This window comes from Rosa chinensis, chromosome 2 (assembly GCF_002994745.2).
Source record: "Rosa chinensis cultivar Old Blush chromosome 2, RchiOBHm-V2, whole genome shotgun sequence".
NCBI lineage: Eukaryota > Viridiplantae > Streptophyta > Magnoliopsida > Rosales > Rosaceae > Rosa > Rosa chinensis.
In genome coordinates, this window is record NC_037089.1 from 85939425 (window position 1) to 85967088 (window position 27664).

A 27664-nucleotide genomic window follows, 5' to 3' on the forward strand; every position below is an offset into this window, starting at 1 on the left:
TTGTAAATATATGCAGCAGAGCAGCAGTGATCATAATTAGCATTTAGGATTGAAACATCATGTATATCCTATGTATGCATATTGTATAATATGTATAATAAGTAAAGCAATATATAAATGAAATCACCGTGCATCATCAGATTCTGCATTTAGGCTTGGGGTTGAAGTCGCTATATCAATCCTGTATCTGCAGAATACATAAACACCGGCAAGAAAACAGATAGAACAAACTTACTTGACACAGTTGAGTTTTCCATCTTAGTCTTCTCCTGATTTCACCTTTAGCATTCTCTTAGTGATGGGACTAATTGATGAGGATGAATCGTGCATCAGAAGGGACCAAAATATCTAATATATAAAGCATTGTATTGTCAATTTCTTCCATCAAGAAACTGGCAATTCCTCCTAACTGCTTTTTCAAAAAATCAGATAAACTCATAACTATATTTACGAATTTCAAATTCTAACAGATGTGATAAGTTGGACCAAAATGTTTTTCTTAAGTCCTTAACTTATACTTGACATTTGAATTCAAAACTAAATCATATATGAATATATACTTAGGTTCTATACAATGTCTGGTTCATCAAATTTGCTAGCTTATACAAACACCTAGTGAAGCTTTTGAGTTATAGCATTGAAGGCCCTGAGAGCCTGCTGGTGTATGACTATGTGCCTAACAGGAGCCTCGATCAATTCCTTTTTGGTAATAGTCTTCTCTTTTCATGAATAAAAAAGGTTTAGATCTTTCTCAAACCTGTAGCATTTTGATCATGTAAGAATCAAGATACTGGTTGAGAACATTTTTAAACTAGGATTGGAGGGATGACAGTGACAAAGATTTTTAATCTAGGTTTTTTAAACTATGCAGATAAGAACAATGATCAGTTTCTTAACTGGAAGCAGCGGTTTGATATTATTGTCGGAACAGCTGAAGGGATTGCATATCTTCATGAAGGCTCTGAAGTAATAATAATCCACAGGGACATAAAAAGCAGTAATGTTCTTCTGGATGAGAATCTTAGCCCAAATTAAGATTGCAGACTTTGGCCTTGCCCGGTGTTTTGCTTCCGACAAGTCTCATCTTAGCACCGGCATATTGCTGGAACACTATAAGTTCTAATTTATGGTCTCGAACTCATCAGCTACATCGTTTACTAGATTAAAATTAGCAGCAATTATGCACTTTTTTGTTAGTGTAATTACTAATTACTGCCTTGTAAAATTAGTGCATTTCTTCTTTCTTCAACCACCTTAGATGGATTCTTAAAATCTTTTAGTCCCATATAAATAATGTTGCTAATTATAAATGGCTATGCAGAGGTTATATGGCCCCAGAGTATCTTGTTCAAGGGCAACTAATTATAGAGAAAGCATACGTTTATAGCTTCAGAGTGCTAGTTCTCGAGATTGTGTCTGGTATGAAGAATAGCACCTTCAAACAGGCGGACACTGACTTTGATTCACTGCTACACAAAGTAAGTTGTGCAACTCTTGGACATAGCAAATGAGACTGTTGTTTTATATTTTGGGATATAAGAAACAAGAGCTTATTAGACCATCTTACGTTTGGGTTTCAGGTTTGGAAACACTACAGATCAAACGAGTTGGCCGACGTGGTTGATCCTTGCTTGAGAGATCATGAGTTGCCAGCAAAAGAGGTATCAAATGTTCTTCAAATTGGACTTCTGTGCACACAGGCCTCAGTTGCCTTGAGACCATCTATGGCTGAAGTATTTCTAATGCTAACAGCCAACAAAGAAAGTGACATTCCCATTCCAAACCAACCTCCCTTTCTAAATGCCACGACGCTAGAGCAAGCCAGCTCCATTAGGTCTAATAGCGCAAACAGCTTCGTCTCAAATACTTTAAGAGTGTGTCTGGATAAGGGAAAAAACGGGGGAATTTAAAGAAAAATTGGTATTTCACAATTCCACAACTCAAAGTCCTCTGTTTGGATAAACACTCTATGAAATTTGCAATTTCTACGCGAGAAAAATCGATGGAATTGGAGATGGAGATTCCTGACTTCAATTCCTTCAAAAATAAGCATTATTCTTCAATTCCATCCAAGCGGTGAGATTTGCTTTTCCATCACTCTAAAGCCCTCACTTCTGGCGGTAAAGTTTCATCTGATATGAGTTTATATAAAGCTATAATTATATCAAAGAAGCCTACTAAATCTTATGGCTTTCTTTGAGGAGTAAGGCCTCAACTCAGGCCAGTTGGTGAACAAAACCAAGTCTCATGTTTATTTGGGCAAGTCAGCTGTTCATTGTCGTACTCTAATATATTCTTGGTTGGGTGTTCCAGTGGGTAAATTGCCCTTCATGTACCTTGGCGTGCCAATTTTTGTTGGCCGACCAAAGCGAATTTATTTCCAAGTCTTAGCTGATCGAATTCGTAATGTTATGTCTCAATGGAGAGGGCATTCTCTCTCCATGGCAGGACGGGTAACTATGGTCAATTCTGTGGTGGTTAGTATGCTTTCCCATAGTTTCACAATTTATGTTTGGCCAAGGACTGTATTGCAACAAGTTCGAAATTGGATGAGGAATTTTATTTGGACCGGCAATGTGTCTTCTAGAGCCTATCATCCGGTGTCTTGGAAAAAGTGTTGTGCTCTGTTGAAGGAGGGTGGTATTAGAGTTCGTAATATTATGGCTCTTAATAAAGCTTTCCTCCTAAAAAAATTTTGGGATTTCTTAACTAAGTTTACACCAGTGGCTGCTTTTTTTTTTGCTCGGTTTCTTCAACATTCAGGTCAGCAATGTCCTTACTATAAAAAATCATCTATTTGGCCTGGCATGCGACCCTTGTTTATGGATATTTTCTATAGCTCTAAATGGTTAGTGGGCAATGGTCGTTCAATTGATTTTTGGCATGGTAATTGGCTTAATGGTTCAGTTGTTGACAAATTGGGTATTGACCATCAACTTGGCAAGTTATTATGTGTCAAGGTTTCTGATTTCATCAAAGATGGCTCTTGGTATTGCTCTACTCATTTATATGATGATCTTGCTACACTTTGGTAAAAAAATTCAGCTATTAGACTTCCTTATTCAAACATAGAGGATAGGCTAGTGTGGTTGGATTCTTCTGATGGGAAGTTATCTTTATCTATAGCCTATGAGTTGAAGAGGAGTAAACAAGCAATTGTTCCTTGGGATAGATGGGTTTGGTGTCAGTGTTTTCTCCCTCGAAACTCTGTTACTTTATGGAAATTTCTTCATGGTAAGCTTTTAACAAATGATCTCTTGCTTCAGATAGGCTTTTCTTTTGCTTCTATGTGCTCCCTCTGTCATGCATCAGTTGAGACAGCCCACCACCTTTTTTTTTAGTGCTCTTTCTCTATGAAGGTCTGGTCCGCAATTTTATCTTGGTTTAAAGTCACTACTCTTTTCTTGGATATATCCGCTTTCTTCTCTTACCCACTACAACATGGTTTTGGTACTCAATTGCAATTGCTTTGGTGGGGAATGATGGGAGCTGGCTTCTACTCTCTTTGGAATGCTAGAAATTCTATTCGTTTTGATGAGCGTCGCTTAACGGTTGATTATTTGATTCACTCTATCAAGCTGCAAATTCGAGAGGTTGACTCTTGGGGTTTTGGAATTATGCGTAACTCAGTGGATGAGCTTTGTATTTTTAGTGCTCTTAGAATCAGTGGTAGAGCCTCAAGAACACATCAAATTCATGAAGTAAATTGGCTTGCTCCTTGTGCTTTTCAATTAAAGGTTAATACTGATGGTGCTGCTCGTGGGACGCTAGGGCTTGCAGGCTATGAAGGTATTTTTCGTGATCACTTAGGCAATTTTATGGGTTGTTTTGCTGGTTCCATAGGTATTGCTACTGCCCTAGAAGCAGAGCTTCAAGCCATTATTCATGCAGTTACAATAGCATCAGGAAAAGGATGGAATTCTCTCTGGATTGAGTGTGATTCAGAGGTAGCAATTCACTTTCTTGCCACTAATAATTGCTCAGTCCCTTGGCGTCTATCTGTTGATTGGGTCAATTGTTGTACCATTCTCTCCTCTATGCAGATACGTTTTTCACATATTTATCGAGAAGGGAATCAAGTGGCTGACTGCTTAGATAACTATGGGGTGGATCATGAGGGACATTATTGGTGGGACTCTTGCCCTCCTTGTGTTTCGGCTGCCTTTGTTCACAATCTGCAAGGTTTACCGAATTTCCGTATTAGCTAATTTTGTGGTGCTTGATAAACTTCATGAAAAGGTGGGTTTGGGTTATGGTGATTTCTGCTGCATGGTTGCTGATGAACTATAGGTGTGTTCCATATATGTGGTTGCTGCGTGGTCACATATATTTGCATGGTTACTGCATGCCCTTCTTTCCATTAGTTTGTAACTATTGCTTATTGCTCACTTTGAGTAATTTACTTCATTTTGTTCTCAAAGAGGTTTTGTTTCATGTCCCCCTCTCTTCTTGTAATTTCTTTTCTTTTATTAATAACATAAAATAGAGAGATGGGCGGTGGGTTCTCGGTTGCGATGACCCCCTTTCTTTCGAGATTGTGGGTGGGTGCCAGTCACCCCAAATCGGCTATCGCAGAGGAACTAATATCGCCTAATCCTCTATTTAATTTATATATATATATATATATATATCTATATCAAAGTCTTCCAACTCAGAACCCTAAGATAGGAGCTTTCATAAGTACCACAGGAAGAGGAACTGATTGGATAATAGAGGAAGACGTCCTACACATCATCAGAGTCTTCCACCACGCCTAGTTTGGATAATATGGGACATATATCAACAAAATGAGTAAGCTCTTGCAGAAGTAGCAGGTTTCCCACGTCTTAAACTTGTTCAGGAAAGCATGCTTGGAGGTCAGGTCAGTATGCAGAAGCAGAAATGCAGAATTAGAGAGATTAGAAAGCTTACCGGAATTCAGAACCGAAAGATATTCAGATTTTTGGTTCTCTGTCTCGTTCATAAACTTGTCTGTGATATCTTTATAAAATGGAAGCGCACACATGACTTCAGTTTCATATAGGTGATGGAACGCTGTCAGAGAGATGTAGCAAGTGCCGATGCAACATAGTGGTCAGTGGACTACATGTTTACAGCAGAAATACTGAAATAGTACACTTCATATAAACCAAGATGACATTGTTCAGAGGAACTCATTTGATCGAGCTTCCTATAGAAATGGATTGTTAAAAGAGACATTTTTTAAATAGAAACTGAAATAAACTTGCTTCTATGTGGTCTTCCAATTGTCTGTAGATTTCATTGAATATTTGAATTTAAGTACTGCTATACTTCATCAATTCACATATCATTATGTCAAAGATCTATGAACATCTATCTTTAGTTTTGAATTTCATCATAGAAAAGAAAACTACAAATGCTATGAAGATTCATCCTTGGACCAACATGCCTCACCAAGATGACTAACAACTTCTGCTGTGATGCCTATGTATCTCATCATGGAAGGTCCGAACTCAACTTTGATTCAAAAAAATTATTGGATATGTATGAAAAAAGAGTAGTTCCTTTCGTTTCTATACGTGTACGCGGCACGGCATTGCATATTGATGCAATGCGATGACATTCGTCTTGAATGGAGCGAAATGTTGAGTAGTTGTGAAGGTTTGATGTGTAGAGAGACCTTTCGGTGAAAAGACAGAAAATTGAGCGAGAAAACGAAGCTGAGAGATGTGATTTTCAAGAATTGCTTTCATTCTGTTTCCACAAGACTATTTATACACAGGATTGAATCTAGCTGAGGAATAGTTTTTATAAATTTCTAGAAGACCTTCTAACAAATTTTTTTTAGATAATTTTCAGAGATTCTTCACGCGTTCTATGCATCGATAAGCATGCAGGTGCATTCCGTGATTGATTTTGGTAATCTGGCAGCTGAGCATGCTTAGGTTTTAATACCTTTGGCCACCACCTCTTTCTCCATAAAGAAACCTAAACAATTATGCAAAAACGATCAAACTGCAATCACCATGATCGCCCTTTCTTTTCCTAAAACTCTCATTCCCAGTTGTAATGAAGACCAGAGTTAATGGACTTCCGCTTCCATCCCTTGTCGTCAAAATTACATCTTTAGATCTAGAGAAAGGGAGAGGAATTGTGAACTACAGCTTGGTCGGATTAAATCGGATTAAAACAGAGGCAGTGTGCTTCTAGAAATATACTACGTAGGCTACGTACCATGTAGGTTTTGTGGGAAACCTAGCATGTGAAATTGAATTGCTGTGAACGCAATCTCATATATAGTGAGCCGCATACAACCATATGGTACCCTACCATGAGCTACTAGCGTAGACCAATAAAATGGCCAGTGGCGAAAAAAAAACCAAAATCGGATCTCACTTGTTTCATGAGAGGAACAAGTTTGAAGGCAACAGTGGCCCAACCGCCCAACTAATACAATTGGGTTGGGCAGGATCGATTAAGCACTGTAATCAAGCTTAATGACGTAAATTATCCCACGCCACACACTTGCCAGTGAGGCTAACGATACTCACTCTCCGCTAGCGAGGATAATTGCTCTCAGATTCATGCCAGCAAGAGAGGCTAACGATATCAATACAAATTAGCTAACGATACACACACCTATGTTAGCGAGGCTAACGAGTAACTGACGCTAATGAATATGCAAGCAAATGATATCCATGTATACTGGCCAAGCTAGAGAGGCAGCTGCCCCGTGCAAGCTACAGAGGTAATGACGTTTTAATCATGCAAACAAGATCTCCGTGAGTATATATACTTGGACCTTTATATGCAGCATGTCCTATCTTAGGGGCACCCATTATTCCTGCAGAATAATCCATAACAAGATCATTGTTGGAATTTGTCAGTATTGGAATTTGGTGTGAAGTGTTTAGTAGTAGTGGGATAGGACAAAGTGCGTGAGATTACAAATTTAGGACTGTTTTAGGAGGAAGAGTTTGGAAAAAGGCGTTTAGTGGGACAATAACTTTGAAAAAGAGGACATGCATCACATATTCATTGAGCTTGATAACCGACTTAAACCAGCGACCTTGTTTAGTGGTTCATTATCAACCACATAATTGTGAACCATATTCTAGATACATCTACATTTGGTTAATTACATGAACATTCTAGAACTAACATGATCTTTGTAGATCATATTTTAGAGTAATCTAGCAGTTCTTAGACTTCTCTTGATTACTTGTATAGATTGATGTAGATTATTTTACATTGTTTCAATGTGCGTTCATTAATTGTTTCACTTATCACTTTGTTAATCCAACCACAAATTAAACATCTCTACAAAAACATGAAAACAGAGAGAGAGCAAGAACCTGATGTCAGTGAGGAAGAGGACCCAGATATAGGTGGCAGAGATACCAGAGAAGCAGAAAGCTGAGGGAGAAGAAGGAGATAAAGCAACATGCAGCCGGGAATTCTAGCTAGGTACTTCTTCGTTTAACACCTGCTCAGGGGTGAGACACGTGGTGGCCACCGGCCACGTGTCTATCGGCTTCGTTATTTGGTAGTAATGCCACCTTAGTTCTGGCCATAGGCTCCTCATTCTAGTGTCCTACGTTTGACACAAACGACGCTCTAGATTCAATTGTATGTGTCCAATACTAGCGCAAGTGTCCTATGTTTGACACAAACGACGCTCTAGATTCAATTGTATGTGTCCAATACTAGCGCAAGTTACAGTTCAGTTTCATAAGAACAATAAAGTGGGATGTTTGTTAACACTATCTTGCTACATTCCTTTTACCTATAGGCTATAGGAAAGTGGTAACTAGACGACTAGACAATAAGTAATAACCTAATAAGCATCCATCCATTTACCCTACATGAAGTTTATAACCTGAAACAGCATCAGGCTGCACATAACAACCATGGAAAAATTCAACCTGCTGTCAGAAATCAAGGCTGGGATTCATGACTGTGATAAGTGGCAGATATCCTCGCATTTTCGGGTTATTCAGGAGACATCAGAGAAAGGAAAACACACTCTCAAACCCAAGAAATGTTTCTACTTCTCTGGATTTTCCAGCTGCTGTCAACGAGCAGTGCCTTGGTGGTACAATTGGAGAGTGTTGATGTTTCTTCCTAGTATTCTCCATAGTGCTTGCTGGATCTGCAGGTCGCTTCGGATTCTTGAACATGGAGATATCGAAAGATGGCATGTTACTTGATGAGAGATTGGCTCCATTGCTTAAACCTCCGGGAGAAGCATTCAATATTCCATGAGGGTTGCAGGAGCTTCCGGAGAGCAACCTCCCATCACATTCAGTATCTCTGATAACCTCATTTGGTTTTCTTCCTTTCAGCACGGCAGTAATATCCATGCTAAACTCTGGTTCAGTCTTATATAGGCGTTGTTTTGTCTGGATTAAAGACTCAGCCTCCTCCACATTTGGTTTATTGATCACCGGAAAATTCTTAGCTTTTGTGCGTATGTGCTCGAATATTGTTTCTCCTGTTAGAGGTTTGACATCAGGGTCAGTATGAGGCCCAGCTTCAGTTGGAAAGAAAATAACGAGTAACTACTCCACATAACTAAGAACCAAAGAGTGACTTATATAACATGTGTGTGTGTGTGTGTGTTTGACAGTAAAAAGATTTCACCTCTGCCATCCATGACGTTCAGGGCAGCTGAGCTTCTGGGATTTGGATGATTTTTGATACTAGAAAGATGTTGTTCTGCTTCTTTAAGTTCTGAAGATGGATTGACCACAGTTCGTCTTTGAACTTTATTCCATTCTAATTCTTCCAGAACCTCTACTCCACTTTCCGGTCCAAGCTTCTTCTCACGAGCACGTTTCCTTGCTAATTCCAAGGGCTCTGATGATGGAGGAAGCACACTATTTGAGGACACCAAGACAGGGAAGTTCTTTGCCTTTTCACGTATGTGGTCAAATACTGTTTGTTGTGTCACAACTTTGTCATCAGTTTGAAATTTGGCAGCAATCTCATCTTCATGAACTTTGTTGGCAACCTCATCTTCAAAAAATTGAGGTACAAGTTTTTACAGACATCGGATTGCAAAAAAAAAAAAAAAAGTGATAACATTATAGTATTATCGATACTCAATTAAGCTATACCTTCTTCAGAGTCTTCATCTAGAAGCTTGAAACTGGGCCTGATATAAAAGACCCATATAATCAAGTAAGAGAAATCAGTTATTCAGATTTCAGACCAAGAAAGAACAACCTTAGTAAGCAGAAATGAAAATGGAATATCAGTGAAAGAGATACCCACATGGGACCATCTACCCTTTTGGATTTCGTCGAGTTTGGAAGCACTTCACTTGGGCCTTCATAAATATCATCTTCTATGATACATACTTCCTCAGGTAGAGGAAGAGAGGGTGCTTTTTTTCCTCGTTTGTTATTTGCACTTAAATTGCTTTTCTTCATTAAGATAAGCTCCTGGTTTAGATCAATACCAACTGCATGGATAAAGTGACAAATTATATATTATAAGTTTATACCTCACGATTACACCAGTCAATAGTAACTTGTAAAGTGAAACTAGAAATATCAGGGCAGGGACTTTACTGTATTCTTCAAATATAAGATCAGCCTTAACAGTCAGCTTTCCTTGTTGGGGATTTGACAGGAGAACTGTTGCGCTATAGGGGCTGAAATGGAGACAATCCAAGTCAGACTAAACAAGGTAATAATCATGCAACCTGAGCTCTATCTTCTAATCTCATTACAGGTTATGATTAAATTTAAATTTTTGTATTAGCTTAATTTTACACTATTAAAATCATTATAATAGCTACCACTTGTAGCAAAGTCTTTTCCAGGACATAAAATACTTAACAGGGCATAATTTTTTTTAGTCACAATGCCTGAAACTCTGGATGTGCTTAACAAACAGATATATCTGACATGCTACATGTTCTCAAACAGAAGAAAAAAATTAAGATTGTGAGCCTACGCACCTCGAGAATTCATCAACTCTGCAGCCACAAATTATAGAGAGGAAACAGGATGATTACCAAACCACCTCAGGCCAAAAGGAAAGGGCTGAATATTAGATATATGAAACATCTAGTTGATAGAACCCCTTGGGATTGTAAAAAACCAACAACTAAAAGTAAGCTTCTAAATTGTCCCCACCTTATTTTCTCATGAAAGAGAACCAGGTTATCTTCTTCTGAACCTACAATCTGTAACAGAAAAAATATTAGGGCCAGATTGTATAACAATGAAATTATATTGTATCATGAAAATTTGAAGAAATTACGTGGAGCTGTTACAGAGTATATACCATATCAGCATAATGTCGTTTTGTTGATTGGAGTGTCTGTGATAGCCTAGTCAGTGTCACCGCTAGCTTCAGTTTCCCTTGCCCCCGGCATTCAGTTTCCTCAACTTTCAACTCAACATTTGGAGGTAGAGACAGTAGAGACTCTTTTATGTGGTTCCCATATGGGTATTTTCGACCAGTGACTATCTCAATTCTCCTAGGATCAGCCTCAGCTAGTGTCTCAAATGATTTAACTCCCATCGAATGTAGTGCCTGAAAGGAGCATAAAGATAAAAAGAAAATAAGGGTAGCAAAGAGTCAGTATTTGAGTGACCTAAGAATATCAAAAAGCATGTTTTTTCCGAAGCATATAAAGAAGTGGAAGACACCTTCGCAGTCACCATTCCAATCCCTGGTAATTGTTTCAGCAAGTATGGACTGTCATCCCAGAGTTTCTGATACATAGACTTTGCCAAAAGCATCGAGTTCAAGGCTCCTTTGTAATTCTTTTGGTAAATAAAAAATTCTTTCATGCATCTGGCAATTCTACAGCCATTTGAGCATATGGAGTTCATATCCTAAGGCACAAACACCCATTTGATTTTAGCTCTGAATATAATCAAATACCAGAGTTATCAAGATAATGATGGAATGTAGTAGAGACTGAGAAACGAAACCTGGGTAAGGGATAAATCATGAACCGATGGATCACCAGTCAAGCAGTCATTAGCCAAAAGAAATATCTTTTCTTCTCTGGTTTGAATACGCTTTTTTCGCTTCCCTTTATCACCAAGAATGTGAAAGCGAAGTCGACCATCTTTATCAGTGTTTATGTCATTTAGAAGCTTTTTCTCATTGCGCCTGAGCTGTATCCCTTCATATTCCAGTAGATAGATGTTATATAATTCCTGCATTAGTATTGTCAAAGAAATGTGAATAGCAGCAAGTAGTTAAATATGCATTACATGAAATTTCCTCAGCACGGCATATCACATGAAGCGCATCTTCCAAGCTGCAGTTTGCATGTGTCTGAATAATGTATTTCATTGTGTCAAATTTCAAGTAGTACTTCGTCATCAGCCTCCCAGGTTCTAAAGAGGGAAAAAAAAGGAGGAGGAGGTTAGAAATTAATATATTTTGGTCTTTTCTGAAAGGTACTGCTTTATGGGTTAACGTTATTAATACCTAGTGGTTTCAACAGAAAACCATCTTCATCAGTCCATATCATCTGATGCTGCGACAACTCATTAACTTTCTGTACACAGACCTCTGATAGAAAATAAAATTGATAAGGAGAGAAACGAGGCCAAATTAAGGGGGATGGGAGGGGAGAGGGGAGGGGGAGAGGGAGAGAGAGAGAGAGAGAGAGAGTTGTACAAGTAAACAGTCACACTACCTAGCATATGCTTTTCTATACGATCATTGGAAATCACTTTTCTAACTGCATAGTGTCCGGGATTCTGATTGTACGTTAAACATGTAGAAATTAGTTAGATGGGAAAGTTGAAAGAATATATGAAATCTATCCATTTTAAAGAAGTGTAAGAAGCATACCTTCTTCATTCTCACATACAAGAAAGAGCACTTCATCCATTCAATTGCCCTTGTAATGTCAGAGACAGTCAGTTGAACTATCTCTGCAGTTAAATGCTCCGTCAAACATGAAAGCAATCTAATGACAGAAGACAATACAAGCTCATTAGAAGACATTTCCAATAGTTTGGCAATATAAGCTTCAAAGACCACCAAAGTTGTTCTGGAATTTAAAGTTATAACACGTACTGTGATTCCACCATCTCACATCCATTCAAGAGATTCTCATACAAGTGAACCTGATATCCAATAAGAACAGGATTAACGAATTCGAAGACAAAAGTTTCTGTTAACAGACAGGACTAGTTCAATCCCAAGAAATATGAAGACAACGACTGAACAGAAATAGTTGGAAAGCAAAAACCAACACACACAGGAGTAAAGACTGAGGAAGAGAAGTAATAAACTACCGTATCTCTTCTTGTCATGATTATAACCATTCCTGTATCATCAAAAGGTGGGCGACCTGCCCTCCCACACATCTGCATGGTGATACAACTCACAAAATATTAAATTGCAATTTGCTAAATTACCTAAAAGTGCTGACATGCATATAGACACCAGAAGAATTTTTCTTGTTTGACCTGGCACATTTGTTTCAAATAGAGCCTTGATGTACAGACAAGATATATACTGGACAGAAGTATTACAAAAATATAAAGGCTCTGTTAACTAATGTCCCAAATTTATCTACTTGAATTGTCCTCCTTAGAAAGGGTGTGATAGACAAACCTGTAGCAGTGTAGATCGGTCAATTTCCATGTAGACTCCTTTTTCTTTGTTGCTGCACAAAATGCACATGTTAATGAATAAACACACCAGAAACTTTCATCATACTGATTTTGAAGAAATCGAAGTTCAACATACAAGTGCTGTGTTGATTTTATGACTACTGTATGTGCTGGTAGGTTGATTCCATGAGCAAGAGTATTTGTTGTGCACAGAATTTGAACATCACCCTTAAGAAAAAGACTTTCAATGAGATTGCGATCCTTGAGGCAAAGGCCACCGTTGTGATAACCAACTGCAAGCAGGCAATTTATTTGATAACATGTCAATGTGGGGAGGTGCAGTAAGTTATAGTTAATGTAATGTGAACAACAAAACAAAGTAGTTCCATACCACCATAAATCATATAAGATTGCATTTGTTTGTCACTGCATGACAATGAAGCTTCCCTTAGCCTCTCTTGCTGTTCTCTGCTTTTAATGAATGGATTTGAATGACCAAAGGCCATGACTGTCTGAGAAAGTATCTGTGCTGCTTCTTGTGCACCTTTTCTAGTTGAGCAAAAAATTAGAGCGGACTTCCCTCTTGAATATTGCATAAGGATATCTGTGCACCAGTTATAAGTGTATAAGTTATTCATGAACTTTAATTAGCGATGAATTCAATCTTGAAAGCATCTATATCCAAGAGGGGGGTGGGGAATCATCTATGAAAAGGCCAGCATCATGTTCATTGCTTACCGAAAATATAGTTTTGAAGGCGCTGGAAAAAGGATCAAACATAAACCATCAGAAAAGTGAATAGTGGTATAGTTTGTAATATATAGTTTCTTAACTTTAGAAATTACCTTTTCAAATAGAAAATCATTTTTTGCTGGGGCGTAGCCTGCAAATTAAGCGGTTTTGAATATGCATTAATAAATGAGAACCAAATATAAGTAAAGACAACCATGCATCAGTAAATTTGTAATATCAGACGTGCATCAGTGATCAAACCACAGAAGTGATTACTAACAAACAGTTGTCATCCTCCTATAAAGGACATATTGGAGAGCTTTTCTTCTTATTAAAAAAATTAAAAAACTAAAAATACAATAAATGAAAAACTGAATATGTCTCGGTGTTCATGGGAATGTTTATTTATTTTATTTTTTTACAACATGCCTCAAAAAAAAAAATCAACTAAAAGAATCTTTAAAAAGTGATAACCGAAATGAAAAATAATATCTTGTTCAAAAATGTAATGAAAAAGAATATTGTGTTCCTTTGGTGAAATGTATGTCATAAATACCTCCTCATAAGAAGGTTTAGGTACCAAAAGTGAGTAAAAAAGTTACCAAAAATACTTGGCAAAATAAAAACAGAGTGCATCTCATCTGATGAGTTCTGATAAGAAAGATAGGAAAGCAGGTTACCAAAAATACTTGGCAAAATAAAAACAGAGTGCATCTCATCTAATGAGTTCTGATAAGAAAGAGTAGGAAAGCGGGGCACTTGATTGTCATTATCATTATCATTATCATTATCGTTATCATTATTATTATTATTATTATTATTATTATTATTATTATTATTATTATTATTATATTTTATTTTATTTTATTTTTTCAAAAATGGGGAGTCCTTGATATGATAAATATATTGTGAATGGTGAATTCAAATCATGTTTGCATACCAAAAACTTTTGTAGTCAGCTTTACAGGCCTCATTTCTTCTCCAAACCTGTATGCAGAGCAGAAAGATTAAAACAGAAGAACTGGATACTTGCATAGTTCTATTAATGAACAGTATTTCTTAATCAATATCAAATGAATGTTGAAGTACCTTTTAATCCCTTGGACAGGCACCTTGAGCCACTCCGCTACAGTGGTTTGCATGCATTGTTGTTAAATTATATATACCATTTGTACTCTTTTAAAGAAAGTCAATACAATAAAATCTAATCCTACTGAGTATTTTAACAAACAAATATCTCACCAAGGTCTTCAATATTTGGAATGGTGGCAGACACAGCTAGAAAACGAACATGAGCCAGAGCGCTTGACTTCATTTCAGGGTTGTAAGCAAGCATTTTTATTCTGCTAACTATGGCTTCCAAAACTGCTCCACGAGGATCATTCAACAGATGAACTTCATCAATAAGTAGAAGTGCAATATCGCTGAAAAAGCCCAATCCACCATCCTTTACGCGATACCGCGTTACAGCATCAAATTTCTATTTAAAGACAATAATTGATTAGTCATGCTCCTATGATATCATCTAGAACAAAGCCAATTGCGAAAGAATGGAAGAACTGAATATGAATCCTATTTTTTAAAGGAATAAGAAGAAACATATAATGTATGAGCATATGAAAGCTGATAGAATCCAGGATCAATCACTGCAAGTGGGATTCAGCTCAGGCGGTTATAAAGGAGAGAATGCTGGTTAACATGGGTTTAAAAAATGCCAAAACCTGAAAAATATTGTGCACTTGACAGCGCAACATAAGGAAGCTTCATCAATTTTGTTAATTTATGATTATGGTGCTGTTTGAGAAGATAGTGACTTCTTTAAAATGAGTGGGTAAAGTATTTCAATCTATACTTTAATTCGTAAGTGTGTCCATCTGTATAACCTTACACCTTTATACTTACCTCAGGAGTGGTTAAAATAATGTCTGCTTCCTGTAAACTCCTGGTGTTGTAAGATTCATTATCTCCGGTGAGCTCCAAGCAAACTATGCCCCGAGATCCAAACTTCTGGGTCCAATCACGAACCTTCTCCTGAACTAAAGCCTTTGATGGGGCAATATAGATCTTCATGCCACATAAAAAGAATGTAGAGAGAAGGAATAAGTGGTTGAAATTTAGATTATACATAAACTTCTAGCCGAATCTACTACACATGTGCAACAGTTAAGAGCAAAGGTTTCATACAAAAAGGATAAAAATAACAAAGAAAAATTAGCTGTGATCAAGCATTCAAGCCTACATCAGAATGATACATATCATGTAATGAGGTAGTGGGGAGAATAAATAAATCATTGGAGAAAATTTGAAAGAACATCATTGAAGGTGTCTGTAGTTCCTTTAGAATCCTGAATACTTAAAACTAAGGTTCCCACAAATTTATTCTAGAACTATCAAAATGTTTATGACCTTACTTTTGGATTGAGGACATCAGACGCTTACTGTTTTGAGAGTTCCATTTGTAGGTGTAAACCTCCCATCCTCAGAGATGAATCTTGAAAGAAGCCTCAAAATGCAAAGCTCAAAAATGACTGTTTTACCACTTCCAGTTGGCGCTGACACAACCATGTTCACATCTGAGTGGAAACATGCAGGAAAGCATTCACTCTGCAAAGAGTTGAAATACCTGCATACAAAGGAATACATTTCAACTACACAAACTACTCCACCTTGTGGATAGCACAAAAATAACAACACCAAGCAGATAATGAAAGAACCGTTTGTGAGATCACATAGATTCTATCATCTCGAAATCACAGTTCAACTTCTTTGTTAGAATATGCAGCTTCAAAAAAAAAAAAATCTATATGCAGCAATTGCATAAATGTAAATGGAATTATGTAATACAAGTTACAGCAATATGCACACTTGTATCAAGAACAACAAACGATGCCAATATTCATGCTTTAACAACAGCCACACTACAAAATCCCTCTAGAACTTGAGTAGGTCAGGTGACTACCTAAAATTAAAACATGCTCGAAAAGGAGCCGGCAAGTCTGCCATGGACTTAAGTGTATACGAATCCATGCTTGAACCCGTTTCCTGCCAGAAACAACAAAATTATGTTATAATTTGTTTACAATCCACAGAACCAGTGGAGTTGTATGAAATTTCATGCTATAATTCACAGAAATGAAACACAATCAGTACACATGTCAAGAGCCAAATGTTGCTTAACAATCAGTGAAATCCAAAACTGTCCACAAGCAAAAAAATGATATCACTCTTCTGCATATCCTCTACTTGTTCTTTGTCAACCAAATTAGAAATTGCCAAGCTATTGGTGAGGAGAGAATCACAAGAAGTTACTTGTAAGAACACATATCAGTGAGTTACAGAACCAAATCTATATACCAAAGCACACAAAACTGCTCATTCTCTTCAAATCCGTCCTCAAATCTTTGAAAATCGAAGTAAACTACTAAGAGAATCGCAAGATCTCAAAACCTGAACCTCGAATTTCTCCATCTCAGTTGAAAACTCTACCAACTACTCGAGAATTCTTTCAAAATACGTAAGTTTTGAGTATTCAAAGCTCGCGAAACAACAAATTATTGATTCGAAGCGAACAATATCGATATGCATTGACGAAATCTCAATGAAAATACTGATCCAGACCTAGCCGTAGGTACCTGGATTGAAGATGAAATTCCGGTACCGGTCTTCGATCTGAAAACCGATCGGGTTAGTCTAAGCGCGTGCGCGTGAAGAGTGAAAGAAGGATACAGAGGTCGATTATGGTGAAGAGGTCGGGGCCGCAGTAGAGAGGTCTGGACTGTGCGAAGTGAAGGAAGACGATGAGGACTGAAATGAAATGAAATGAAATGAAACGGATGGGTATTTATAGTCCGGGTTTGGCCCTTTTGGCGGGGGAGGAGATGACCCGGAACGCACTTTGATGGCTAAACTGAATTTTTTCTTTCTTGTTTTTTCTCTAACAATAAAAGTTATTTTTTAGTTAAATTTAATTAAAATTGTTAAATATAATTATTGATTTAACAACGTTGCTCTAACTACGTATCAACATCATTATGAAATTTAATGGCTGCTCCAGTACTTGGTACGCTCTAATGGCAGATTATTGTTTTTTCTTTACATGTAAATATATCAAAAAGATTAGGTTTTGTAAATCATTTTTCCACAATTTGTATACAAATTTTTTTCTCAATTGTGTTTTTAATTAAACAAACAAATCCATGTCATTGAAATTTCATAATGATGTTGATGAGGTGGTGCCTACCACATCATTTGGTAATAAATTTTGGTATAAGAATTTAGGATCTCTAGCATTACTCTTGACACATCATATTAATATTATATAAGTTAAAACAACATCTTTAATTGGATTGGATTTGATCAAATGAAGCTTATTTATTTTTTATGATCGGTTGTCCAAAATAAACCTGTCATTTTGAAATAGAGACAGTTTGAAGTCAAAACTGATCCAACCCAATCTGTGTTCAGCCCTACTCAAATGATATACTACAATATTAAATATAAGCCCAAACTCTAGTATATAATTGCTACAATTCTTTTGAACCACATCATAGCTCTCAATCTCTCATTTTCTAACATTTAGTACTACCATATTAAGCTAGTATTGATGACTAAGCCATTAAATAAGTGAATCACTTTGAATATATTCTAGATTTTGGTTCTTGAGGAAAAATCAACACTGCTACCACGATTTTTATGAGCATGTCTATATAATTTTTAGAAGGAGAAGGGAAGTGATCACTTCATCCTTATCCAATTGTGATCACTCTTCAATACGTGTTGTTTCTCCTAAGGAGTCTTTGACACAACGACTTCTTTATCTTTCACTTTTAATTTTGTTTGTATTAGATAAGAATATTCTTCTATCTAAGTTGTAATCAATAGAATGAATATCATTCAATTCCAAACATTCTTCGGAGTATAACATCTTTGACGTAAATGTTGGTAATGATGTTGCATTCTAAACATTTTTGACTTCACGTATTTCTATTATCACTCTTTTCTGGTGCTCTATTTTTTTTTTTTTTTTTTTGATCAAATTTTATGGTGCTCTATTGGATCTAATGTAGCGTGGTAAATAGCCAACTCTCTAAGCAAATCATGTTGGATAACATAGAAATCATCTTGACCCTCTATCCTAATAATTAATAAACAAAATGATAATTTAACAGACTTATAAAAATCAAATATTGAATTTACAGATTCATCTTAATAATCAATAAACAAAATGATGATTTAACAAAGTTACAAAAATCAAATATTGAAGTTCAAATCCAACCTGGATGGTGGGATTCTTTGCCCACCAAATTTAATATTATTTCTAGCAGGAAAAGGGCGGTGATCACTTCATCCTTATCCAATTGTGATTACTCTTCAATACGTGCTGTTTCTCCTAAGGAGTCTTTGACACAATGACTTTTTTATCTTCTACTTTTACTTTTGTTTGTATTAGATAAGAACATTTTTCAATCTAAGTTGTAATCAATAGAATGAATATCATTTAGTTCCAAACATTCTTCGGAGTATAACATATTTGACATAAATGTTGGTAATAATGTTGCATTCTAAACATCTTTAACTTCACGTATTTCTATTATCACTATTTTCTTGTGCTCTATCAAATCTAGTTTAGCATGGTAAATACCAACTCTCTAAGCAAATCATTCAGTTCGAAACATTATTCAGAGTATAACATCTTTGACATAGATATTGCTAATGATGTTGCATTCTAAACATCTTTAACTTCACATATTTCTATTATCACTCTTTTCTTGTGCTCTATCGGATCTAGTTTAGCGTGGTAAATAGCCAACTCTCCAAGAAAATCATGCTGGATAACATAGAGATCATTTTGCTCCTCCATCCTAATAACAATAAACAAAATGCTAATTTAACAAACTTACAAAAATCAAATATTGAAGTTACAAATCCATCTTGGATGGTGGGATTCTTTGCCCACCTTCATTGCTGGTCTTTATGGAAGGGATTTATCATCCGCTTCATCTTATAGATTTTGCTAATGTCTTGGGACTATTTGTATATTTGGATTGCAGAAATCATAAAAAAAAAAAACGAGAAATTAAGTCGAAAATCGTTACCTATTGGCGTCTAGGTCGACTTATACTAAGAGACACCTGAATATATAGTCCGTATGGCGGTGAGAATTATAACAAGAACCACTGCATTAGAAACCGACCATATTGCTGATGGATTATACAAATAATCATGCTTGATCCATGCTATCCATCTCCATACCCAATGCCTCTTATAATACAGCTACACACTTTTGGAAATTTCAACAAATGACGCAGAAGAGGTGGAGGTTGTGACAGTATTGTTGCAAATGTCATTAAAGAAACCAACCAACTCCTCCTTGCTCATGTCGACCCTCGGAAGAATGCCTTTTTCAATGAGAAGCTCCACATCTTTGGTTGACTTAATAAGATCATTCATGATCCTGAAATAAGAGGTAATCTTATACTGATGGGGACCCGTCGAATCGCACTCTTCCATGGCGACGAGGTTTCTCAGTAGACAGAAAGGTTTCCCAAATATCGGTGAAATCTCTATTACTCCCTTCACGAAGGTTATGGTAAGGATATTGTCATCACTCCGTCTTCTTCTGAATTTCACTCCAATTTGCAAAAGCTCCGTTGCAGAAGAAGGGAGCGAGAACCGTGAATAAACTTCACATATGTGGTCTGGTCCAGATGAGAAGAGTCGCCAAGTGTCAAGTAAATGTCGGCTTCTCGATTTCTCCTCTACAATCCCAAGCGATCTACCACAAACTACAGTCTCAACCGGATCCCCCCACACTATACCACAAAGCTCTGTCAGAGAGTTGCAAGAACGTTCTTGATTGGGTTCCTTTATGAGTTCGAATAAACATTCAACAACTCCCCAGGCAGCTGGTTTTCTAGTAGAAGCATGTCAGATGCAGCTACTGACCGAGGGAAGTCTGGGCCTTCGATTGCATACAGAAGCATATTTTCCATGGTGAAAAACTCTCCTACCATTCTGCGATAGAATTCAATAATAAAGCAACCATCATTTCCACAAATGCTTCGCTACTGAGATTCAGATTTTCATCATAGCAATCGCGACAATATTCTTCCATACTTGTAACTATTTCAACCATGTGTTTCAAGTTGGTCCCGTGTTGAGTCACAAATTACTTACGCAATTGTGCCCCATAATTATGAAAATTGATTTGTCTTCCATGCTATTTTACCTTTTTTAATCCATTTCCTTTTATTTGTAGGAAACCTTGCATTGAGAATAAAATGACTATTTGAGGCTTGAAATGTGGAGATTTGAAGCTAGGGGAAGAAGACACGGAGATTGGAAGAAAATTGCAAATCGACTTTTCCGGCGATTTTTCCGGCGAGCCGCCACTCATGGAGGGTCTTTTCTCCAGCAAAGGAGGACCATGGTGGTGAGAATATCCCATCACTTGGAATTCAAATATCTCCCTACACCTTGTCCTTTTATCACCTTGCCAATTTGGGACCATTTGGGGGACAATGGTGTAAGAGCATCTCTTGCACACTAGGGGACCAAAGATGACACACCTAGCTGATCAAAAAGAGACCAAAGACCAATTATTCAGAATTCTTGACTCCATTCAATCATCTTCATCCTCTCCAAAATCCATTTTTCTCTCTAGAGAAGACACCACCATTTCCACCACAAAAACCACCATATCCACTTCTAAAACCTCCATTTCCACCACTACAACCTTCATTTCCTCCACAATTCAACACCACAACTCATCTTAGAGATCCCAAATTTCACTATTCTTACCAATATCAAGAGCTTAGAGCAAGGAGAAGGAGGTGACTACCACCACATCATGTTCTTGGAGACCCATCTCCACCACCTCTTCCGGCATCATCAATAGTCACCCTTTACTCTCTATCTCTTTATGTATTTGATGTTTAATAGAATGTTGAAGCTTGTGTATCTAGCTATGTGTGAGTAGTGAACTAGTTAGGACTAGGGTTGAAAGCCCTAGCCAAACTTGCTTGGATTGATGCTTTTGTTTATAAATTGATGCAAATTCATGTTGTCATTCTTACATGCTAAGTCAATAGTTGAATGCATTACTTAGACCTAATCAATTTGAGTTATGCGTTTGCCATGACATGAAGTTTTTCCTAGAGATTGATTACCTCTAGGCAAAAAGGGAGCATGAAAGCACATCATGTGTGCATGTGAGGGTAGTGAGCTAAAATCACCTAGAGATAGGATTGGTTTGCTTGCTTGGTTACCTAAACTCTAAGCTTTATGCATTTAGGGGCAAATGATTGAGACCTATCCGGTAATTGACTTTGTCTCTAGGTAGTTAGCTCTAGACTTATCCGGTTAGAGTTAATAAAATGAAAGAGGTTTAAGCCTTAGTAGTCCTATCCGGATGCTAAGAGGATAGTTGGATAATTAGCTTTGCATCATTCATATTCAATTGCTTGAATGCTTGCAAGGGAGGCAAAAGGTGAAACCCGATGCCCTAACTCCCATCCATTTGATAACAACTTGTTTTGTTTAGGTTAGTTTATATTACTTGCTTTCATTGTTTCAATTTGAATAGAAACCAATCTTAAAATCAAAATCAAATCTCTACACACCATCTTGCACATACTCACCATGAACTTTGGTTCACTTGTGAGCCTTTGTTTGTGATTGTACATTTGCATATTCTTCTAGTTTTTCCTTAGGTTTTCCCTAGCTAGGAAAGGATTTACCAATTCTCGTGGGTTCGACATCCTTACTTAATCCCCTATTCTATAACTTGTACCTCTTGCACTTGAGGGTGGCTTTAATGCTAACAAGTTTTTGGCGCCGTTGCCGGGGATTGGTGTGAAATCCAATCCCTAGCTTGGGTAGCCTTAGGGATTAGCTAGAAATTTTCCTTGTTTTAATTTTATCTCTATTTACCGACCAGTCGTTGGTCTCCTCCCACCAGTCGTTTGTATTAATTTCGTGTGATTTTTGTTTTGCCGACCAGTCGTCGGAAATTTCCGACCAATCGGCAAGTGTCATTTTAGGGGTCAGAAGCTCACCGACCAGTAGGCAAGTGTCGCCGACCGGTCGTTTCCCCTGTTTTCAGAATTTTTCAATTTCTTGTTTTTGGTTTCTTTTTGTATTTTGACTTATTTTCTTACCTTTGTTTTGAAATTTTATAGGTGTTTATGTCTCACGAATCACCTATAAGTAGTCCAAGGATCAATTCAACATATTCCACTCCATCATCTCCAAGCACACCAAGTGGAGATAACATATCTATTGATCAAGTTCTTGAAGATAGTGGTGAAGAAACTCGGATACCGCAAGAAACTCTTGATCTCATAAAGAAATTGGCAGAAGAGTTGCAAGCTAAAATAGCCCGGATACCCACAATGGATGAACCACGCCCCATGAAGGAGTACGCTTTACCAACAATCTCCAATCATCCAAGTTGCATCGTGCTTCCACCATGTGCCGTTGCTTTTGACATAAAGCCGGGGACTATTGCAAACTTACCCCTCTTCTTTGGCTTGCTAAGTAATGAGCCATACTTGCACCTCCAAGAGTTCAATGAAGCATGCTCAACCGTTCAACTTTTGGGTATTGATGAAGGCAACTTGCGTCTTCGGCTCTTCCCTTTTTCATTGAAGGACAAAGCTAAGAAATGGTTGTACAAGCTTCCCCCAAGTAGTATCCACACTTGGGAAGAGATGCAAAGGGTATTCCTCAAGTTCTATTTCCCTCCTCACAAGTCTAATTCATTGAGGAATGAGTTGATGAACTTCCGAGAGCTGCCAAATGAGTCATTCTATGATACATGGGAGAGATTCAAGGATATAAAAGGTGGTGTTCCCAATCATGGCCTCTCTAAGGTAGCGGTTCTAAGTGCCTTCTACACCGGGCTTTCACAAGACACAAGGAGGAGAGTTGATAATGCTTGTGGGGGATGTTTCATGAACAAGGCCGAAGATGAAGCGATGAAGATTCTAGATGAAATGAGTGAATCTTCTCAACTCTATGATAGTGCCTCGGATAGAAAGCCAATGATGATGAAGAGTGCACAAGTACCTATGAGGGAGCAAGAGCAAAGGAGAGGCATGTATAATGTTGATATTCCAAGTGTTCAAATGCAACAAGAGTTGAAGCGGATAGAAGGAGAAATGCAAAAGAAACTTGACATGATTCTACAAGCACAAGGAAGACCCTTCTATCAAATGGCATCACCAAGCCAAATTCGGGAGCCTAGTTTGGGAGTCAAATCCATGGAGCAAGCTTGCTTGATTTGCGAAAGTGTGTACCATAGCACAACGGAGTGTTCACAAAGTGACATGTACCCGGAATTGATAGAGCAATGCAATCTTCTCAGCAACCAAACAAGGCCAAAGAATGATCCTTATAGCAACACTTATAATCCCGGGTGGAGGAATCACCCTAATTTTGGTTGGGGCGGGAATCAAAACCGTGAACAAGGTCAAGGTTACCAAAGGCAAGGAGGTGGCTATCAAGGTGCAAGTAACTCACACTTCAACAATCAAGGAGCAAACAATGCTTATCATGCTCCTAGACCACCTTATCAAGCACCACCTCAACAACCTCTACCTCTACAACAACCCCAAGTGCCAATTCAAGAAGCAAGAAAGACACCTACCCTTGAAGAAATGATGACGGCCTTTGTGAATAATCAAGCAAAGCAAGATGAGAAGATCAATGTCATTCAACAAAGTGTGAGCAAGCTTGAGGTACAAATGGGTCAACTAGCTAATGAGTTGAGTCAAAGGAAGCAAGGTGTGTTTCCAAGCCAAGTGGAGACTAACCCAAGACATGAAGCCAAAGCTATTACCACCTTGAGAAGTGGAAGGCAAGTGGAGAACAATGTGTACATGCCTACCAATGAGGAAGATGTAACTCCAAGGGAGCCACCCGGTTTTGAAAGAAGATCAAAGGGGAAAGCAAGAGAGTTGTCACATGGAGAAGTCATCTTAGGCTTCAATGATGGTGAAGAAGAAGTTTTGAATGATAAGAAGAATGCGTATGCCGATGAGAAGCAAGAAGAATCCTTGAAGGACAATTTCAATGCCAAGGTTGGAACTCATGATAATGAAGACTCTCCTTCTACTCTAATTGAAAGGCCATTCAAAAGAGGTATGACCTTCAATCCTCCTTTGAAGATTATGCAAGATGAAGAAGTGTCTCTCCCTTACCCTCAAGCTATATGGCAACAAGACAAAAAACTCAAGAAAGAGAGCCAATTGAGGGAGATGATTGATTTGTTCAAGAAGGTTCATATAAACATTCCACTCCTTGAAGCCGTGAAGACAATCCCATCTTATGCTAAGTTCTTGAAGGATATGTGCATGAAGAAGAAAAAGTTCAAAGAATATGAGCAAGTGGCTCTTTGTGAAGAAGTGAGTGCTATCATTCAAAGAAAGCTTCCACCAAAGCTCAAAGATCCGGGAAGCTTCACTATTCCAAGCAAGATTGGAGAAACTACTTTTGACAATTGCTTGATGGATCTTGGGGCAAGTGTCAATTTAATGCCCTATTCGGCTTTAAAGAAGCTTGGTCTTGAAGGAGCTTTGAAACCAACTTCAATCACTCTCCAATTGGCGGATAGAAGCATGAGGTATCCTAGAGGAATCTTGGAGAATGTGCTTGTCAATGTTGTAAGGTTTGTGATACCGGTGGATTTTATAGTCCTAGACATGGAGGAAGCCCCTATGGTTGACAATGAGCTTCCTATCATCTTTGGAAGAGCTTTCATGGCCACTGCCGGTGTCAAGATTAATGTGAAGAAAGGCACCATGAGCATGAAGGTACTTGGAGACAAAATCAAGTTCCAAATCTTTCCTCCCCTTCAAATTATGGATGACATGAATGAATGCTACTTTTTGGGTTACTATGGAGAGGCAAGAGTAAGAGGAGATGAGAAAAATAAGAAAGAAGTTTGGGCACCTCTTCCGGTCTTACCATGTTCACAAGGCTTTGAGTCACTCCTCACCCCCATCAAGAAGAAGAAACAAATTGGAGGATTGCTCAAGGGAGCACTTGTTGACATGGGAGCATGCCTTGGAAGTTCAAAGAAGGTAAACAAGGGAGATGGTAGTCTCAAGAAGCCCCCTTGAATGAATGAAGAATCAACGGACCGGCTAGAAGTCCTTAAAGCAAAGCCCTACTTGGAGGTAGCCAAGCTCATAATGCAAGTGAAGGAGGAGGAAAACCCTTGGAACCATTCTTGAAGAAATGACACCATTAAAGTTTAGCTTGGAAGGCAAGGGCTTAAAGCCTTGCATGTTGGTGAATTGAATGAACTTCATGGTCTACAAGGGGGAGCATTCCTAAACCTTTTTCTTGCTTTATGTACTTCATTGTGTTTAAATTCCGGTCACTTCTTTGTTTTTGTGATAGTTTGCATGCTCTTTCTTACCATGCTTGACTCTTTCATTGCAAAGCTTTCAAGAAAATACTTTTTAACATTGAGGACAATGTTAAGTTCAAGTGTGGGGGGGAAGGTCTAGTTTAAATTCAATAAATTCAAATTGTTAAAAAAAAAAAAAAATTGTTTTTAGCTTTTAGTTGTTTCTAGTTTTTGTATGTTTTGTTTGTATTTAGTTCCTTCCAACTCCTATGATGAAACTTGAACTTGATTTGTAAAGGGATAGAAAGCATGTCTATGTCTTGTGAACTCAATTTTTCAAATAAAGGTTATGGGACTTATGTTTAACTTCATTGGTACCTTTGATTGTCAAGTTGATGCATTGAGATATGGTTGGCATGATGAGATTTGTGAGAACTATTTGCACCACAAATGTGAGTTTTGAGCCTAATAAAAGTGCATCCAATAGCTCTTAGCACTTTATTCTTCATGTGTGTTCAATCTTTTGTGAATTGTATCTCTAGAACTTGCTTTATATCTCTCAAAACTTTTGTCAAGCATGAATACATCGCGGAAATAATTGAGACAATAGGAATTCCACCATGGCCAAATAAGCTCTTGTCCTAAAAAGATGATTATCCTTAGATTGCCAATAGCCTTTTGTTAGCCTTTCATTTCTTTGCACCACAAATGTCTTACCTTCTAGCTTAAACACTAGCCTTACCCTTTCTAAGTTTTCTTAGTGAGCAATGTGAGATTGTATATGTCAAGATGCTTCAAAAAACAAAGTTTGGGGGTACTTGAAAAGAAATAAGTGTGGGGGAGTATTATGTTTGTTGTGCATTTGTAATTTGTCTTTACATTTCAAGAAAGTCAAGAAAGAAATTCAAAAAAAAAAAAAACAAAACAAAACAAAAAAAAAAAAAGGAAAGAAAGAAAGAAAGAAAATCCAAAAAGAAAGTTTCTCTAGTTCAATAAATAGTTTTTAGTTTAAAGTTTGGAGAAATGGTTAAGAGAGTGAATCATATGAAGCATCTTAAGGTCTTAAGTTCGTAAAATCTCAATAAGGGAGTTGCTTGCTAAGTTGCTTGGAATTTGTGATTTCATATCCACTTCATTTCTCTAACCCCTCGCCCTAAGCCTCATTACAACCTAATAAAAGTCCTTTTTGATCCAAGATGGTTTGTGCATGACCCGTGGAGATGAGATTGAAAAGCAAGCATATGGCGGCATTTGCATGAGATTGTTTGAGTGATAGTGTAACTAACCTTTAAACACTTGTGTGAAAATTAGAGTGAAAATCTAGTGAGTTTATGGTTAGCACGGTTTTGTTGTGCAAGCTTGGTTTTGGTGCATCAAAGTGACAATCATGGCATGACATACATTCTAATCTAGCATTTGTCCCATAGCTTCATAAACTTTTGAGACATGACTTGATTTTCTAGCCTTGAGCAAATTGTGTTCTTTGAGGATAATGTTGGAAGGATTAGGTTGTGTTAGTTTTGTTATGTTTCGGATTGGGGTTAATGCTTTTGCTTGAGGACAAGCAATATTCAAGTTTGGGGGTATTTGTTGAGTCACAAATTACTTACGCAATTGTGCCTCATAATTATGAAAATTGATTTGTCTTCCATGCTATTTTACCTTTTTTTTATCCATTTCCTTTTCTTTGTAGGAAACCTTGCATTGAGAATAAAATGACTATTTGAGGCTTTAAATGTGGAGATGTGAAGCTAGGGGAAGAAGACACGGAGATTGGAAGAAAATTGCAAATCGACTTTTCCGGCGATTTTTCCGGCGAGCTGCCACTCATGGAGGGTCTTTTCTCCAGCAAAGGAGGACCATGGTGGTGAGAATATCCCATCACTTGGAATTCAAATATCTCCCTACACCTTGTCCTTTTATCACCTTGCCAATTTGGGACCATTTGGGGGACAATGGTGTAAGAGCATCTCTTGCACACTAGGGAACCAAAGATGACACACCTAGCTGATCAAAA

The 27664-nt window shown here is 37.6% G+C and overlaps 1 protein-coding gene across 3 annotated transcripts in view; it reads right to left on the bottom strand.

Annotated features, from left to right (window-relative positions):
* Positions 1-17097, bottom strand: part of LOC112185668 (DExH-box ATP-dependent RNA helicase DExH17) — a 34855-nt gene extending 17758 nt beyond the window's left edge. Inside the window, exons 1-28 of one of the 3 annotated variants that reach the window (XM_024323941.2) lie at positions 16925-17097; positions 16252-16334; positions 15732-15915; positions 15195-15356; positions 14535-14772; positions 14382-14418; positions 14233-14279; positions 13406-13443; positions 13299-13320; positions 12952-13164; positions 12697-12853; positions 12562-12613; positions 12240-12311; positions 12019-12068; positions 11791-11908; positions 11633-11696; positions 11422-11505; positions 11202-11327; positions 10914-11110; positions 10626-10814; positions 10258-10509; positions 10107-10156; positions 9929-9946; positions 9537-9619; positions 9238-9427; positions 9081-9118; positions 8605-8979; positions 6125-8455 (exon numbers count right to left, since the gene is read on the bottom strand). In XM_024323941.2, the coding sequence (XP_024179709.1) occupies positions 7968-8455; positions 8605-8979; positions 9081-9118; positions 9238-9427; positions 9537-9619; positions 9929-9946; positions 10107-10156; positions 10258-10509; positions 10626-10814; positions 10914-11110; positions 11202-11327; positions 11422-11505; positions 11633-11696; positions 11791-11908; positions 12019-12068; positions 12240-12311; positions 12562-12613; positions 12697-12853; positions 12952-13164; positions 13299-13320; positions 13406-13443; positions 14233-14279; positions 14382-14418; positions 14535-14772; positions 15195-15356; positions 15732-15915; positions 16252-16319 (3612 nt within the window). In that variant the 5' untranslated portion in view covers positions 16320-16334; positions 16925-17097 and the 3' untranslated portion in view covers positions 6125-7967. Of the gene's footprint in view, positions 1-6124; positions 8456-8604; positions 8980-9080; positions 9119-9237; positions 9428-9536; positions 9620-9928; positions 9947-10106; positions 10157-10257; positions 10510-10625; positions 10815-10913; positions 11111-11201; positions 11328-11421; positions 11506-11632; positions 11697-11790; positions 11909-12018; positions 12069-12239; positions 12312-12561; positions 12614-12696; positions 12854-12951; positions 13165-13298; positions 13321-13405; positions 13444-14232; positions 14280-14381; positions 14419-14534; positions 14773-15194; positions 15357-15731; positions 15916-16251; positions 16335-16924 lie in introns of those variants that run through there. The other 2 variants (XM_024323942.2, XM_040515272.1) reach the window with 2 other exon arrangements.
* Between the last annotated feature and the right edge of the window lie 10567 nt (positions 17098-27664).